This window comes from Oryctolagus cuniculus, chromosome 7 (assembly GCF_964237555.1).
Source record: "Oryctolagus cuniculus chromosome 7, mOryCun1.1, whole genome shotgun sequence".
Lineage (NCBI taxonomy): Eukaryota > Metazoa > Chordata > Mammalia > Lagomorpha > Leporidae > Oryctolagus > Oryctolagus cuniculus.
This window is the reverse complement of record NC_091438.1, coordinates 61,057,283-61,076,125: the sequence shown is the minus strand read 5'-3', so window position 1 is coordinate 61,076,125 and position 18,843 is coordinate 61,057,283. Positions and strand designations below refer to the sequence as shown.

The 18,843-nt window shown below is 47.3% G+C and overlaps 1 protein-coding gene across 4 annotated transcripts in view; it reads right to left on the bottom strand.

Annotated features, from left to right (window-relative positions):
- The window catches only part of SORT1 (sortilin 1), a gene marked incomplete in the record, with an annotated part of 84,264 nt that overhangs the window by 49,375 nt on the left and 16,046 nt on the right, over positions 1-18,843 (bottom strand). For all 4 annotated transcript variants that reach the window (XM_051856187.2, XM_051856186.2, XM_051856190.2 and 1 more), the window contains 2 exon segments: positions 3,080-3,153; positions 4,846-4,905. In XM_051856187.2, the coding sequence (XP_051712147.1) occupies positions 3,080-3,153; positions 4,846-4,905 (134 nt within the window).

Genomic DNA, 18,843 nt, shown 5'->3' with positions numbered 1-18,843 from the left:
CTTCCAGGTCTCCCATGTGGGTACAGGGGCCCAAGGACTTGGGCCATCTTGTACTGTTTCCCAGACCATAGCAGAGAGCTGGATCGGAAGTGGAGCAGCTGGGACCAGAACCGGCGCCCATATGGGATGCCAGTGCTGCAGGCCATGGCTTTAACCCGCTGCACCACAGCACTGGCCCCAGCTCTACCTTTCAAATAAAATAATTAAATCTTTTTTTAAAAAAAAAGTGCATTTGTTCCCTCAGCAAACAACATACTTTTCATCTGGCTGAAATGATTCAACTATTGTTCTAACTGAATGAACAAAGTCACCTGTGATAGCCTTAATAGCACTAGGGATCTGCTATACACAGGTCAGACAAATCACAAAATATTATCAGCCTATAAGTTACATAGAAGGCAGACGGACCTGCTGGGTGAGCCCCGCCAGCCGGGAACCTGCCTTTCACAGAAAGACAGCAATTCCAGGCTGGCCGCTCCTTCTGGGCCTAATGGTATATGCTGCCAATGTTCTGCTACACACTCCCAGCCCATTTCCCCTACTAACATCTCATTTGAGCACCTTTGTCACAACTAATGAGCCACACCCAGCCTCCCGGCATCTTTTAATCCAAACTCCTTTTATCCCTCCCACCCCTCCTAGCCTCTAGTAATCAACATCCTGTGTTAAGAGTTGTTCTGGGGCCAGCGCTGTGGCGTAAGCGGGTAAAGCCACTGTCTGCAGTGCCAGCATCCCATATGGGAGCCAGTTCAAGTCCTGGCTGCTCCACTTCCGATCCAGCTCTCTGCTGTGGCCTGGGAAAGCAGTAGCAGATGGCCCAAGTCCCTGGGCCCCTGCACCCGCATGGGGGATCCAGAAGAAGCTCCTAGCTCCTGGTTTCAGATCACCTCTGGACACTGTGGCTATTTAGGGAGTGAAACAGCAGATGGAAGTCTTTCTCTCTATCTCTGTCTCTGCCTCTCTGTAACTCTTTATCAAAATAAAACTAAAAAACCTAAAAAAAAAAAAAAAAAAAAAAAAAAAAGATTGAGTCGTTCTAGGGGCCAGTGCTGTGGTGTAGCAGGTAAAGCCACTGCCTGCAGTGTCCATATCCCACACGGGCACTGGTTTGAGTTCTGGCTGCTCTACTTCCAATCTAGCTCCCTGCTAGAACCCACACAGCAGACCTGGATGAAGCTCCTGGCTTTGGCTTGGCCCAGCCTTGGATGTGGGGAGTGAACTAGCAGATGGAAGATTCTCCCTCTCTCTCAAATTCAAAAGTTTTTTTGAACTTTAGTTCCCACATATAAGGGAGAGTATGTGGTATTATCTTTCTGTTTTTGGCTTATTTCACGCAACATGCTGTCCTCTAGTTCTATCCATTTTGCTGTAAATGATGGGATTTCATTCTTTCTTTATAGCTGAATATATATATATATCATATTTTATTTATCCATTCAGCTGATGATGGACATCTTGGTTGATTTCAAATTCTGGCTATTGTGAACAGTGCTGCTATAAACATGGTGGTAAGCATTCTAGTTTTAAGCCAATGTCACTGTGCTGAAGGGCAGAGAGTTGTGGCTGTAGGCCCGGAAGCAGTAGTCATGGAGTGTACCTACTGGGGAAGGGAGATTGGGCTGGTCCATTTAGAACTTCCACATGGCTTTACTCGGACCTGGGCCAAGAGCAACAGTGAAATAAGGAACCCTGGGAAAGCACCATGACTTCCAGAGGACACCTTAGCCCTGGGTTGGTTTCTATATCATCTGCTGGGATCTAGTGATTCTTTAGGTCCCCTGGGGGAAAACAGGATAAACACAAATGACAATCAGCACTTCCTAGAAATTGGCTGATCTTTAATGCGGAAAGGGAAGGAACCCACTGTACCTATGGGCAGGCAGTTCCACGACGTCATGAATGTCCCTGTCCAGGTGATGGCTGCAGAACCCACTCTACCACTCCCACCACCGTCTGGACACTGTAAAGCACTTTGGTAGGTCTGACCTGAGAAACTCCCTGCTTGGAAACAATACCTGAGAACTTCATTATTACCTGCAAACAACGTGTTTAGGACTCCGAATGTTACATGAACAGTATTTGCTTGGGGCAGAGGGGACAATCAGCACAGCAGTTATGATGCTGACATCCACATCTGGGCTCCTAGTTCAAGCACAGGCTTCACGTTTGATTCCAGCTTCCTGATAATGGGCACCCTGGGGGCAGCAGATGGCGATCAAGTACTCCAGTCCTTGCAACCCACGTGGGAGACCTGGATGGAGTTTTGGCTTTTGCCTTGCCCAGCCCAGCTGTTGCAGGCATTTGGGGAGTGAATAGCAGACAGATTTCTCTCCCTCTCTCGGCCTTTCAAATAAAATGAAAATGATTTTTTTAAAAATCACTTTTGCATTCATACTAAATAAAAAATTATACAAATCCCCATATTCCCTTCCCACCAATAACTATCCACTTCAACGAACATACACACATCTCCTTCACCCCCCTTTATTGTTCTGCCTTGCAGTCAGGTCAATATGACCTCCTTGGAGCCAGTTCTCTTCGTACTTGTTCAGGTTGCTAAATAGATATTAAAAAGTGCGTTGAGGAGTTGGCGCTGTGGCGTAAAGGGTAAAGCCACCGCCTGCAGTGCCGGCATTCCATATGGGTGCCAGTTCGAGTCCTGGCTGCCCCACTTCCGATCCAGCTCTCTGCTACGGCCCAGGAAAGCTGTAGAAGTTGGCCTAAATCCTTGGGCCCCTGTACCCATGTGGGAGACCTGAAGGAAGCTCCTGGCTCCTGGCTTAGGATCAGCACAGCTCTGGCCGCTGCGGCCAACTGGAGAGTGAACCAGTGGATGGAAGACCTCTCTCTCTCTTCCTCTCCTTCTCTCTCTGTATAACTCTGACTTTCAAGTAAAATAAATAAATCTTTAAAAAAAAAGACTTCTATTAAAAAAAGTGTGTTGAGTATAACAGTCTGGAAAAAGTTAAGATGGCTGGAAGAGGGTTTGAATGAACTATTGGAGCCATCATGTCTACAGAAGGGAGACCGCGTCCCTCTCGATCTGTAATTTAGTCCAAACACAAGCTATTGATCTCACCTTCGATACAGCTTGGACTGTTGAAAAGTCATAATTACCAGTGGCACGTGGAAGGTAGTCAACACTAGAATGACCTGGAGGGAGACAAAAGCATTCCTTCAACAAGAAAGCTCCTCCAGGCACAGGCTGGTGCGCAGCAGATCTGGAATATTCCTTAAACCAAGAAGGACCAAGTTACTGGCACTTACGACAATTCGATCAGCCCTCAACTCACTGTGCTGGGAGGTCCCCATCAGCTACACTTGAAGCTGGAGACAGAGGTACTCAAATATACATTACAATCAAGGACGGACTTAACCATGTTATTTCCCTATTACAGGAAGATTATTCTAGCCAGAGCCACTTCTTTTTTCAGTTCAGAGACCAGAACAGCAATAGCATGGGTGTTCTTAGAGGTCAGAGTATCACATATATTTGTGACACATGTTCTTCATATGTGTGACACATGTTCTTCATATGTGTGGCACATGTTCTCCATACATGTTACACATAGTCTCCATACATGCTACACATGCTCTTCATATGGGTGGCACACGGTCTCTCTGTGTGACATATGGTTTCCATGCACATGACACATGCTCTTAATGTGTGATACATAGTCTGCATATGTGAGACATGCTCTTTATACATGTGTATCATGTTCATGCATGTGATAATGTTCATGCATGTGATATAAAGTTTTTGTACATGTGATATGTTCTTCATGCAAGTGATATGTTCCTCATGTATGTGGTATACTGTTCTTCGTGTGTGACAGTGTTCTTCATACGTGTGGTATCATGTTCTTTCTGTTGTCAGTTCTCCATGAAATGTATTTTTTAAATAATTATTTTTCTATAAAAAATATGCATTAGACAAGATTCTGGATTAGTACAAGAGCCTAGGGACTCTCAAAAAGCCACATAATGAGAAATCTTGGAGACAGGAACTATCTTAGACTAATGGGTAAATAATAGAAATTAGGATTCAATTCAAATTTTGGAGGAAACTGTGGTGTGCTTAATGAAATTCTACTGGGAGTTTAAAACTTAATTAAAACAAGAAACAATTTTCTTTTCAGAACACAAAATTATTTAGGCTTCAGATAGAGCTATCATGTACCTCAAAGTGTGACCCATGCATTATGGAATACTAGGGGCAAGGGTGTGGTCTGTCCCTGCTCAGGCAGGACAGTAATAACAAGCCCTGAATTAGACCTGAGGCCAATGCATCCCCAGCAATGCATCCCCCCACAGGCAGCCACTGTTTACTGGGAGGGAGAAGGAGCTGCCAGACTTTCCTTCCATTCTCCCAATCCTGGCAGGACCTCCTCTGGGGTGGGGACAGCAAATGGGCTTGAACCACCATGAGCCCTGGGTGCCTCAGTCCTTGAATGAGACTGGGGGAAAGGATATAGGGAGAGCACTATGGGGTGGGTGGGGACGTCAAGATGTGGACCGTGCTCTTTCCTGCTTCTACGAAGGGTGAGGCTGTGAGGCTCTCTCCCAGCACAGGACACTCTGCCTGCCTGCTCACCCTGATCCTGAGCAGCCTCCAAGGACTACCACGTTTCTCCCAAGTGTGCAGGGGGTGGTGTCAGGCCACTCCAGGCTGTGAAGCGAAACCAAGCCAACTAGACTTCCTTCCTGAAGTCTGTCCTGCCGGCATGCGTTTTCTGCCACTGAGGTTTAAGACCACCTCCGAGAGTAATGGTGTTGAGAGCTCAAAGCCCCTGGGGTCTACGTCACCTTGCTGGGCTGAAATCACAGACTCAAAATAGTACTCACCCCAGTGCTGTCTCCAACCCAGGACAAGGACACTGAGCCGCTGAGATCATCAAAGACATGCTACAAAGGAAGAGAAAACGAAATTCACTCAGAAATGACATCTACTCTCCTTCAATCCTTGGCCTCCTTAAATCAGAACTTTGTCACTATGACAAGGAATTAAGTTCATAACCACAAAGGGACAGGGTTTCACTACTTAACCTGAATCATAAATAACTTGGAGGTTTGGATTCTCCCTCCTGCAAAGGCAAGCCACACAGATGCGTTCACCTCATTGCATTAGACGGGGCGACGCGACAAGCCACTGGCTTTCTCCAACAGAACTAACAAAGAGCAAAGTACTCCCAGGATGCTGTAGAGCGAGAAGGCAGGGCCACGCTGCCAGAGGCAACTGTATCGGCTCTGCACAGTTAGCTGAATAGTTAGGAGCTGAATAGAGTAGGTAAGAGTTGGGATCCTTTTGCTTCTAGGTTAACTCACTCAAAATGACAAGGGGCAGAAGTAAGAAGCAAATACCCTTATTCTATCTTCTTACTCAATAATAACAGCAATGGTAATAATGACGACAGAACCTTCCTAGAGTGGGGGTGGTTGCAGGGTGACAAAAAAGAGAAAGCCAGTATGCTGTGTCCAAAATATGGCAAGCTTGCTAAGACACAGGTATAATAATCATTATTGGTACTTCTGGGTTTTGTTTTTCAAATATGTCATTTTTCTATGAAATAGTATACATTTATTACAGAAAATGTAGATGATTACAAAAGGTATAATAAAATTTAAGTCATTTATATCTTACTACACATGGATATTCCAGGTTAACATTATATCTACAATCTTTTAATCTATCTTTCTAAAAAGATTTATTTATTTGAGAGGCCGAGTTACAGAGAGAGAGAAAGAGAGAGAGAGAGATATCTTCCATCTGCTGGTTCACTCTTCAAATGGCCACAATGGCTGGAGCTGGGCTGTCCCGAAGCCAGGAGCCAGGAGCTTCTTCCAGGTCTCCCAGGTGGGTGCAGCGGCCCAAGCACTTGGGCCATCTTCCACTGCTATCCCAGGTCACTAGCAGGGAGCCAGATCAGAAGTAGAGCAGCCGGGACTCAAACTGGTGCCCATTTGAGATGCTGGCACTGCCCATAGTGGTTTAATCCATTCCGCCACAACACCCCCGCTTTTTCCCAGAAGAATTGTGGGGCTGATGTTGTGGCGTAGTCATTTAAGCTACCACCTGCGAGGCCAGCATCCCATACAGACACTGGCTTGAGACCCGCTTGCTCCACATCCCATCTGGCTCCCTGCTATTGTGCCTGGGAAAGGAGAGGAAGATGGCCCAAGTCCACGGTGCAGGGGTCCAAGAAAAAGCTGCTGGCTCCTGGCTTTGGTGTGGCCCAGCCCTGGCTATTGCAGTCATTTGGGGAATGAACCAGCGGGTGGAAGATCTCTCTCTCTTTCTGTTTCTCCCTCTCTCTCTCCGTAACTCTGGCTTTCAAATAAATAAATCTATAAAAAAAAAGATTTGCATCTCACTAAGATTTTTAAAAACTTTAAATGTGTCCTTCCTTCCCAAATATGGGAAGTTCCTGAGCAGCAGAGAGCATAACTTTGTATTTCTTGTTACTGCCTGTGCCTACCACAGGGATGCTTTGCACTCTCAATTAGCAGTTGTTGAAAATGATTATATATCCTTCCCAAACCACAAACTCAGTCCCAAAATAGAACACGCCTGCAAATGGTGGGCTGCCAGCTACTTGGTCACTCAAACCACCACTCCCAACAGCGAAGTCTGAAGAAAACAGAAAGTTAGAACACATGCTCTTTGGCTTCTCTCCCAGTTTTCACTCACAGGCCTCCTGAGCGGGCCTCTGAATTCACTGCTGCCATTTCCCTCCGGACCCTGAGTGCCTTGGAGGGTGAAAGCCTCTCTCGCACAGTCTCTGGGAGTAGCATCATTAGCGATGCACACAGGGCTGGCTCAGCGAGTGCCCAGGCAGGGTTTCCTCCGGGGCTGCCAGAGACACCTGGAGCCACCAGCTGAAAGGTGGACACAGCAGTGTGTCTCATAGGGTGCTCTACCCAGAGCCAGGCCGCGTGTCCTTCTGAGTAAAGCTACGGGGCCTGCAGTTCCATCAGCAACTTCCTTGGTGAGCCCCAGCAACACCCAGAGCTACTACCACAGCACCAGACAGATCATGGGGGCCGACAGTCATCTAACACAGGTGATCTTCCCCAAGACAGTTGTCACAACTAACTAGGATAAACGAAAAATACTATCTGCTGGGGCTGGCGTTGTGGCGCAGTGAGTTAAGCTGCTGCCTGCCACACCAGTATCCTAGCTGCTCTGCTTCCGATCCAGTTCCCTGCTGAAGCACCTGGGAAAGCAGCAGAGGATGGCCCGAGTGCTTGTGTCCCTGCCACCCACATGGGAGACCCAGATGGAATTCCTGGCTCCTGGCTTCCACCTGGCCCAGCCCACCTGGGGAGTGAGCCAGCGGATAGAAGATGAATCAATCTCTCCCTCTCTCTCTCAACTCCTGTTTGTCTTGATCAGGCTATAGCATAGCCAAGGTTTGAGCCACTCAGGCACTGGACAGTGGGGATTGACATCACCGTGCTTCGCTCAGATACAAGCGAGGGGGGTCACTGGATGTCACCAGCCACCTGCAGTCTTATCTAAACACCATCCAAAGAGTTCCTTTGGGAACGAAGGCCAGATTTATTATAACTAGTTTTCTGCTATCCTGTACCCTCCCTTCCCACATCCTGTTTTTTTTTAATTAATTAATTTATTTAAAAGGAAAGTTACAGAGAGGCAGAGAGAGAGAGAGAGAGAGAGAGAGATAAAGATAGATCTTCCATCCTCTGGTTCACTCTCCAAATAGCTGCAATGGCTGGAGCTGGGTTGATCCAAAGCCAGGAGCCAGGAGCTTCTTCTTGGTCTCCCATGCAGGTGCAGGGGCCCAAGGACTTGGGCCATCTTCCACTGATTTCCCAGGCCATAGCAGAGAGCTAGATGGGAAGTGGAGCAGCCAGGACTCAAAAAAACCAGCACCCATATGGGATGCCAGCACCACAGGCAGCAGTTTCCATTGCTACACCACAGCACCAGCCCCCACCTCCTTCTAATAATCAATGAACATCTGCTCCTGAAAATACGCAAATTCATTGAAAAATTCATCCACCTTCAGAAAAATCTAACAAATTTATTATGTTTTAGTCTCTGACAATCTTGACTGGTAGAAAGTTGAAAAGGAGAAGTGAAATCCCATCTGGGAGCAGACCACAGCATCAGTGGAAAGATATGGTCACGTGCAAAGGACACAAATCCAGAAGAGCCGTGGGACGGAATGCATGGATTCAATCTGCCCCCTTCCGTGCGAGATGGAACACCACGTCCGGGAAACAGCGGACGCCTGGTCATGGTTGGAAGGGTTCACAGTGGCAGCACAGGCCATCAGTTCTAATGCCGAAACACTCATCACACTTAACATGATGCGTGTGCCACTGAGCACGCTGTGGGGCATCTCAGATCTTTCCAACTGTGCATTACTGTTACTTATGGCAACAAGGACCTTTGTCCTCCTCTCCAGACCTGACGCCCACCTGAGGCAGGGATCAAGCCTACACATTTAGCTTCACACACGCTGTAGCACAGCCCTTGGTGCACACTCAAGGCACCCTGAATCCATTTTCTTTAGAAGCTTCTTGTGAAGCTCTGGACAGGAGGAGGGTGAAATGAAACGCTAAGGCCAGACCCACTTCACGTCCCCACGACGGAAATGCAGGTGAAATGGGAAAGTTCTGTTCTGGTTCAGACTCACCCCGACCTGAAAGCACCCCAAGAAGGTACGAGGCAACAGGCTGTGAGATGGCAGAGCATCGGGCAGGGAAGGACAATGAGCCCTGGACGAAGAAAGCAACAAGAGGCCCCTGCCCCACAGCCTATTGCTAGAGAGAATTTCCAGGCCAGTGCAGGGTGGGGTCCAGGCAGGGCCCTGTGGCCTCCTGAAGCTGGCAGTCTGGGGAAGCCAAAGAGGCTAGGCTTCACAGGGCAGAAGGCCAGAGAGAGCCGCACAGAATGAGAACTCAGGAAATACAGAGAGGAGGTGTCATGGTTTGAGTGTGTTCCCCAAAAGTTCCTGTATTGGAAAATTAACCCTCCAATTCAGGTGGGTGGTATGGGGGGGCCTTTGGGAGGTGATTAGGATGAGATGTGGTCATGAGGACAGGGCCCTGTAACGGCATCAGTGACTGTATAAAGACAGGGAGAGGGGCCTGAGCAAGCTCACTTCCTGTTTCACCACGCAATGCCCATTGCCATGCTGCAATGCAGTGGAGTCATGGTTTTGTAGCTGCCAGTCTCAGAGCCACGAGCAAAATAACCCATATTGTTTATGAATTACCCAGTCTGTGGCATGTGGTTATAGCCTCAGACAGCAGGCTCACCCCTCCCACCAAGTCCTCAGCTGAGTACGGGCCAGCACGTGCATGCGGGGAAACTCCCTGAGGCCAGGAAGGAATCCCTCAGAGGATGGGCAGGAACAAGACCTGGACTTCCTGCAGGGCCAGCAACCACTCCTGCCCTCAGTGACCATGGTGGAAAACCTCATATTTGAAGGACATTCGGTGGAGTATTCAGGAAAGTAGTGGGGGGAAAAAATGAACCCTAGATTAAATGCTATTCTGATTCTGCCAAATAAATAAATAAAGGCAAGATCAAAAAGGAAAAAAGTATTTTTAAATAAACTGTGCCTCAGAACAAAGTTCAAGACTATTTGTCAGAATACAAAAGTATCCAGCACCCAACAAGATAAAATCCATCCAACTACCCATGGAAAAAAGGCTCCAAAGGGGAAAGTCACCTGCACTGACCCACAGATCATCCAACTGGGGGACAAGGACAATAAGGCACTCACAACTGTACTCCACATGTTCAAGAAGTCAGAGAACAGATCGAGTATGTTAAACACTGACAGAAAATTAAAAAGATCCTAACTGAACTTGTAGAAGTAAGAATTATAATGTCTGGGGCCGGCACTGTGGTGCAGCGGGTTAAAGCCCTGGCCTGAAGCACTGTCATCCCATATGGGCACCGGTTCTAGTCCCAACTACTCCTCTTCCGATCTGGCTCTCTGCTATGGCCTGGGAAAACAATAGAAGATGGCCCAAGTCTTTGGGCCCCTGTACCCACGTGGGAGACCAGGAGGAAGCTCCTGGCTCCTGGCTTTGGATCAGTGCAGCCTTGGCTGTTGTGGCCATCTGGGGAGTGAACCAGAGGATGGAAGACCTTTCTCTCTGTCTCTACCTCTCTAACTCTGTCTTTAAAAAAAAAATTACAGTGTCTGAGATGAAAAATACACTGGATAGGATGAAAGACATTGCAGAAGAAATTAGTAACCTTGACACAGCAGTGGAAACTGTCCAGTGTGGAACACAGAGAGCACAGGAGACAGAAGGAAGCGAGGAGAGCACCATTGCGTGTAGAACGGCTTCTAGCAATCTAATATGTACGCAGCTGGAGTCTCTGCAGGAGGGTGGATGGGCGTGGGTACGACAGAAAAGAAATAATAGTGAAATTTATCTCAAAAATTAGAGAGGGCTTTTGGTGCAGTGGTTAAGATTTGGGACACTCACATCCCAAATCAGAGTGTGTGGACTGAACTCTTGGCTCCACTCCCAATTCCATTTTTCTGCTACTGTGCACCTTAGGGGGTAGCAGGTGATAGCTCAAGTAACCAGGTCCCTGCCACTTATGTGGAAGACCCAGGTTGGGTTCCTGGCTCCTGGCTTTGTCCTGTCACAGCCCTGGTTGTTGTGGGCATTTAGGAAGTGAACCAGTGAATGGGAGATTTCCCCTTCCTCCTTCTGCCTTTCAAATGAATATAGTTTTTAATTTTGTAAATTTGATGAAATGTATAAATCTAGAGAGCCAAGAAACTCACAAACTTCAATCTCAAGAAATATAAAAATCATGCCAAGACACATTATACTCAAACTGTCTAAAAGCAAAAATTGATAAAAATCTTCAAAGCAATCACAAGAGAAAAATGGCATTACATATGGAGGAACAAAGACCAACAGTAGATTTCTCTTTAGAATGCAAACCAGAAGACAGTAGAGCAACATCTTTAAAGTACTAGGGGAAACACTGTCAAGCTAGAATTCTATAGCCAATAACAATATCTTTCAAAAAAATGCAGGTTTCAAACATGAAAAATTCTGGGACAGGCGCTGTGGCACGGCATATTGAGCTGCTGCTCGGGATGCCCACACCCAAGACTAGAATGCTGGTTTAAGTCCCAGCTGCTCCACTTCCAAATCAGCCCTCTGCTAACATGCCTGGAGAGCAGCAATGATGGCTCAAAGTACTAGACACCCTGTCACCCACATCAGAGACCTGCACTGAGTTCCTGGCTCCTGGCCCAGCTCCAGCTGTTGTGGCAACCTGGGGAGCGAAGCAGTGGATGGAGGATTGATCTTTCTCTGTCTCTGTGTGTGCCTCTCTCTCTCTGTCACCCCGCCATTCAAATAAATAAATGAAATGTTTTTTAAAAATGAAAAATTCTGGGGGCTGGCGCTGTGGCGCAGCGGGTTAAAGCCCTGGCCTGAAACACCGGCATCCCATATGGACATCGGTTTGAGACTCGGCTGCTCCATTTCCAATCCAGCTCTCTGCTGCGGCCTGGGAAAGCAGAAGATGGCCCAAGTCCTTGGGTCCCTGCACCCACATGGAAGATCCGGAGGAAGCTCTTGGCTCCTGGCTTTGGATCAGCACAGCTCCGGCCATTGCAGCCAATTGGGGAGTGAACCATTAGATGGAAGGCCTCTCTCTCTGCCTCTTCTCTCTTTCGCTCTCTCTGTGTAACTCTTTAAAGTAAATAAATAAATCTTAAAAAAAAATTTGAAAAATTCCAGGGCCAGTGCTGTGGCGTACCAGGTAAAGCTGCCGCCTGCAGTGCTGGCATCCCATATGTGCACCCGTTTGAGTCCCGGCTGCTCCACTTCTGATCCAGCTCTCTGCTGTGCTCTGGGAAAGCGCAGAAGACGGCCCAAGTCCTTGGGCCCCTGTACCCACATGGGAGACCCAGAAGAAGCTCCTGGCTCCTGGCTTCAGATGGGCCCAGCTATGGCAGTTGTGGCCACTTGGGAAGTGAACCAGAGGATAGAAGACACCTCCCTCCCTCCCTCCCTTTCTCTCTATCTGCCTTTCAAATAAATAAATAAATCTTTTAAAAGAAATGAAAAATTCTGGGAGCCAGTGTTGTGGCATAGTAGGTAAAGATGCCATATGTTATGCTGGCAACCATACAGGTGCTGGCTAATATCCCCGCTGCTCCACTTCCAATCCAGTTCCCTGTTAATGGCCTGGGCAAAACAGCAGAAGATGATCCAAGGACCTGGGCTCCTTCCACTCACTTGAGAGAACTGGATGAAGCTCCTGGCTTCTTGGTTCAGCCTGGCCCAGCCCTAGGCTGTGTGTCCATCTGGGGAGAGAGCCAGCAGATGGAAGCTCGCTCGCTCTCTCTCTCTCTCTCTCTCTCTCTCTCTGTGTTTCTCTTCTTTAACTCTGACTTTCAAATAAATAAAAAAATGAAAGCTTCTGTTCTTCTGCACTTGTCCACTGCTCCTTAGCACTGTATGACAAGTGTTCCTTTTTGACAACCATAACGGAGGGACTATGCCAAAGATCTGAAAGTCAGTTGAAGTCCCATTTTTCTACATAAAGGCAACACCTATGGTCCCTAATATCACAGATCAGGGATATCCTCCTGGGTATTATTCTTTTTTATTATTAAAGATTTATTTATTTATTTGAAAGGCAGAGTTTCACAGAGAGAGAAGGAGAGGAAGAGGGAGAGAGAGAGAGAGAGGTCTTCCATCCGATCGTTCACTCCCCAATTGGCCACAAAGGCTGGAGCTGCGCTGATCCGAAGCCAGGAGCCAGGAGCTTCTTCTGAGTCTCCCACGTGGATGCAGGGGCCCAAGGACGTAGGCCATCTTCTACTGCTTCCCCAGGCTGCAGTAGAGAGCTGGATGGGAAGTGGAGCAGCTGGGATGCGAACTGGTGCCCATATGGGATACCAGCACTTCAGGCCCAGGTGTTAACCCACTGTGCCACAGCACCAGCCCCCTCCTGGGTATTATTCTCACAGCATTTGTGGACTTTCCTTGTACTCTGTTTACATATTTATCTACCTCTCAAATGATGCTATGAGTTCTAATGGCACACACTCTAATCTGGTATCAGGCTTAGCACAAGGTCTTACATTAAGTGCTCCTCACACATAACCTTAAAAGTCTATTCACAAACTCATGCTACTACTACTATTGTTCTGCGTGTAATCTTCCTTCTATGATAGCTACCACCATTTCAATAAATAATGGCTAACTATGGTTGAAATATAAATTACAGCCAGCCAAGACACTATTGAACAACTACTCACTGTTGGATAATCACGTGTGTAACTGTAACAGTGACCTTGCTCCTCTCCTTCCCACCACACTTGCCCCCAATTCCATCCAGCCGAAAATGCCACGAACACATCGAGGTGTGCAGAGGCATCAGCCAGCGGGAGGTGATACAGAAGAGAAGTTCAAGTATGTGAGGATGAAGGAATAAGGTCTGAATGCTGAGGTTTAAGCAGAGCTTAGAGGTGGGAGCAGATGGAGGCAGAGAAGGAAGCTGTGCAGGTAGAGCCAACAGGAAGACACATGCAAGTATTCTGAAAAATTTCAAAGGGAATCACAAATAAAATCTTATAAATATCACCAATCAGTACACTGGTAAGGATACACTAGATGCTGTTGGGCACTTGCTAAAGTAAGTTAAAATTAAAAATATTAAAGAAATAGCTTAACATTTAAAATATTAAGTATGAACTGGTACAGCATTTGACTTAGCAGTTAAGCTGCTGGTTACGACAACCACGTCTTAATGCCTGGTTTCAGTGCCCACCTCGGGCTCCCAATTCCAGCTTCCTGCTAAGGCAGACCTTAGGAGGCAGTTATGATGGCTCAAGTAACTGGATCCCTGCCACCTGTTGAGTTCCTAGCTCCCAGTTTCAGCCTGGCCCAGTCCAGGCTGTTGTGGGCATTGAGGGCTGAAATCAGTGGATGAAAGAGCTCTCTGTCTCATTTTGTTTCTAAATTTTTAAATTTAAATTTAAAAAATTAAATTAAGAATTCCAGGATCAGAGTTGGTGCTGCAGCATGGTAGGCTAAGCCTCCACCTGAGGCGCCGGCATCTCATACAGGCACTGGTTCGAGTCCCAGCTGCTCCACTTCCAATCCAGCTCTCTGCTATGGCCTGGGAAAGCAGCAGAAGATGGCCCAAATGCTTGGGCCCCTGCACCCACGAGGAAGACGACAGTATTCATTGTCTCCTGGCTCCTGGCTTCAGATCAGCTCAGGTTCCGCCACTGCAGCCATTTGGAGAATGAACCAGCAAACCTTTCTCTGTCTCTCCCTCTCTCTGCCTCTCAAATAAAGAAAATCACATTAAAAAAAAAAGAATTCCAGGATCAGGATAAAAAACATTAAAGTTGAAATGGAAGGTAAAACAACGGAGAAAAATAAATACGTTGGAGAAGTCATTCTAGAATCGATACTTTGGCTTGAAAGACCCAGAGAAAGCTGAGATGAGGCCATGGGACTGCTTACATGGAAATGATTTCTGATGGCACAAAGAGCTGGACATAATCAACCAACTGCTTCAACTGTTTTCTTTTTCTTTTCCTTTTTTTTTTTTTTTTTTTTTTTTGACAGGCAGAGTGGATAGTGAGAGAGAGAGAGACAGAGAGAAAGGTCTTCCTTTTACCGTTGGTTCACCCTCCAATGGCCGCCACGGCTGGTGCGCTGCGGCTGGCGCACCGCGCTGATCCGAAGGCAGGAGCCAGGTGCTTCTCCTGGTCTCCCGTGCGGGTGCAGGGCCCAAGCACTTGGGCCATCCTCCACTGCACTCCTGGGCCACAGCAGAGAGCTGGCCTGGAAGAGGGGCAACCAGGACAGAATCCGGTGCCCCGACCAGGACTAGAACCCGGTGTGCCGGCGCTGCTAGGTGGAGGATTAGCCTAGTGAGCCGCGGCGCCGGCCTGCTTCAACTGTTCTAATCAAGGCAAAATAAAATGAGTAAAAGAAGTATGAGCAAAGGACAAAACTTTGTGGTGAGAAAGAATGGAAAGGCAGAATAATCCCTTTAGGAAAGAAAACCCAAAATCCCTTACACAAAATTACCAATGAATACCCTACAGTATTAAAGTACCAAAGCAGCTGAAACGCTTGGGAGCAGCAGGAGGGCCGAGCAACGGAAGGCAGAGCCCATCTCCAGCCCTGTGTAAAAACGGCGCCCTGTGTCCGCTGGGAGCGTGGTGACGGTGAGGTTGCAGCAGATCTTATTTCTGGTAAACAAGAGCTGTGCTGCTCCAAGAGGCTCTGGTGTGCCTATGAGGGAGGTCAGTATACAGAGAACATGATCTGGTCACTGTTACACCGTCAGCCAAATGTGATGTAGAAACAGGGCAAAATTAAGGGACATTCTGTATATATGTTGTTTCTCCAATGAACAGTCCAAAAGGCAATATCAAGAGAGGCCGCAGAGCAAATCCAGTCATTCAGATTCCCTAATCATACTATAGGGTAGGAAGTTCAGAAACCAAGAGGTTGAAGGCCAGCCGGGCAGAACGTCAGCTTGATTGCACCAGGGGCAGATGAGCACGAAACTCCTGCTGCTTCCGGAGTTTCCCTAATCCCCTGCGGTCAGTGGCCCAGGAACAGACAGGTGGATCAGCGCGGCGACGCAGCCTGCGGGGACGCTGAGGCTTCGCGCAGCCCGTGATGCGGCCAGCACTCTCAGTGGCCAAAGGGCACCGGGAAACTGCTTATCTACCAAACAGAAAAAGCTGAATCTTCAGCTTCCTTCTTCTTTTTTTGAATTTATTTTCATCTATTTGAAAGGTGGAGAGGCAGAAAGAGAGATCTTCCAGCTGCTGGTTCACTCCCCAAATGGACGCTATGGCTGGGACACAACTGGGCCAGGTTGAAGCTAGGAGCCAGGAGCTTCATCTGGGGCTCCCATGTGGCCATCTTCTGCTGCTTTCCCAAGCACATTAGCAGGGAGCTGGATTGGAAGAGGAGCAGCCAGGACATGAATCAGCACTCATATGGGATGCTGGCACCACAGGCAGAGGCTTAACCTACTATGCCACAGTGCTGGGCCCATCAGCTCACTTCTTAAACCCACTCCCAAATTCCAGGTAGGGCAATGATTTAAATGTTAAAAGTTAATCACAGGAGGCTGGTGTTGTGGCACAGTAGGTTGAGCCTCTGCCTCCACTTCTGCTCCAGCTCTTTGCTAATCGCCTGGAAAGCAGTAGAAGATGGTCCAAGTGCTTGGGCCCCTGCACCCACGTGGGAGACATGGAAGAAGCTTTTGGCTACTGGCTTTGGAGCAGCTCAGCTCTGGCCATTGCGGCCATTTGGGGAGTGAACCAGCGGATAGATGACCTCTTTCTCTGTCTCTGTCTCTGTATAACTCTGCCTTTCAAATAAATAAAAAAAAATTTTTTTAAGTTAATCACAAAAATACTAAAGGTATGAGTGATTATTTTTAATAATCTGAGAACAAGAAAGTATACAAAAAATGATATAAACCAATACCCATACTATACAGATTTGCTTTGACCATATAAGAAAAACATTCTAAACAGCAAAACACCAAAGGGAATGCTGAAGACCCATGGGGAAGATATCCACAGGATGACAAAGAGTTAATATAGAGAGGGTTTTCAAATTGAGAAGGAAAGGCAAAGACCTCAAACAGACCTTTGGGAAGTAGGCAAAGGCTACAAACAAGCAGTTCTACCAAGACACAGAAATGGCCACGAAACCTAAGAGCAGCCACTCGGTCTCAACAGCAGTCAGGAAATCAATGCGAGGACACTTTCACTTTCCGGACTGGCAAAGATGAGAAAGACCTTGAAAAATGTGTCCAGTGAGGGCGTGGGGGCAGAGCACCTTCCTGCTTTGAGGGTGGGGCTATGGAAAGCTATTTGGTGGCCAAATTAGAACAGAGAACATCCATATCATTTGACCCAGCAATTCCACACCTCAGAGTTTATCATAAAGGCATAATTATACAGCTTTACAAAGAATATCACACACCTGATGTTTACTGTGGCTAACAACTACTGAGTGTTCCTACTGGCTGTCTTCTGTGCTGGGAGTCCGACATTATCACTGACCCACATAGCAATCCCACGAGATACCATTATATAACCATATATTATGGGTGAAGAATTACGCCATAAAACAATACACCAGGGTGGGCATTGCTCAGCGGGTTCAGCTGCTGCTCAGGATGCCTGTATCGCATATCTGAGTCCCTGAGTACCTGGGATTAAGTCCCACATCTACTTCGGATTCACCTTCCTGCTAATGCACCTGTGAGGCTGCAGACAATGGCCCAAGGGCTTGGGTTCCTGCCACCCACCTGGGAGACCCTGATGGAGCTCCTGGCTCCTGGCTTTGACCTGGCCTAGCTTTGGCTGTTGCAGCCATTTGGGGAGTAAAGCAGTGGAGGGAAGAGCTCTTCCTCTGTCTCTTCCTTTCTCTCACTCTGTGTTTCAAATAAATAAATCTTTAAGAAAAACCAATACACCAGGTGCTACTAAAAATGTTCCAGGTATTTATTAACACTGAAATATAGTCGTAACAGTAAATATGAGGTTTCAGAATGGCAAGTAAAATCATGTATGAATATTTATGGTTAAAAAGATCTGGAAGGATACTCTCTCTGTTACCAGCAACTGCCCCAAAGAGGTAGAACTTACATAGATGCCTTTTTCTTCATAATTTTTCTGGAGGGCATGAATTATTCCCACACCAATTCAAATTAGTAGGAATCATTAAAAAAAAAAAACTACATAAGGAACCTAATTTTAGTTAAAAATATGAAAAAGTAACTTTAAACAGTATGTATGAGGGGCATACATATATGTATGTATGGTGCAGTGGGTTAAAGCCCCAGCCTGCAGTGCCAGCATCCCATATGTGCACTGGTTCAAGTCCTGGCTGCTCCTCTTCCAATCCAGCTCTCTGCGATGGTTTGGGAAAGCAGTAGAAGATGGCTCAAGTCCTTGGGCCCCTGCACCCACATGGGAGACCCGGAAGAAGCTCCTGGCTCCTGGCTTCAGATCGACTCAACTCTGGCCATTGTAGCCATTTGGGTAGTGAACCAATGGATGGAAGACCTTTCTCTCTCTCTCTCTTTTTCAAATAAATAAAATAATTTTTTTTTTAAAAAAGTATATATGAAAGAGTGGTATAAAAAGTATACATAGACCATGCCAGTTTATTCTTTCTTATATCACGTAGGCTAACAGATGTCCTTTACAGCTACAGGACTGGTGTGATAGTCCGGGCTACGCCAAGCCACAGGGACATCCATGGTCCTGATTTAAGGCAGGCTTCCTAACACCACATCCCAGCGCCTCAATCCACCAAATTACTTGTTCAGAGTCTCATTCAGAGCCTTCTGTTTATCACCCATTGGGTGATTTTCCAGAGGCCCAGAGGGTTCCAACAGCCATCCACCGCCCCAGTAGGGGAGCTCTGACCAACAGAGAGTCCCTGGCTGCCGTCTGCAGTCACCATTAGATTGTCAAACAAGCTCTGAGAACTGCTGTGACAAAGCTGGGGGCCTCCCCGGGGAGGCGGTGCCCGGCTCACGTACCAAGCCCACGTGGGGACTAACAGTGTCCGCGCCTGTCGGCGGGCTAGGTAACCCTCTGGTTCTGGCCGGCCAGAAGCCGAGAGGCCACGAAGCACAGCATTCTTCACAGAAAGAACTCCGTCTTCACATCTAATTAACTGGAAGTCTAATTAAATTCCTGTTATCATCAGCTTGGGGAACTTAAAGTTGGCCCCAAGGGCCGCACGGCTTGGATGAACGCTCCTGCCTGTCTTGAGAAGGGAAAATGCTGGCAGCACCAACTCCGCCACAAC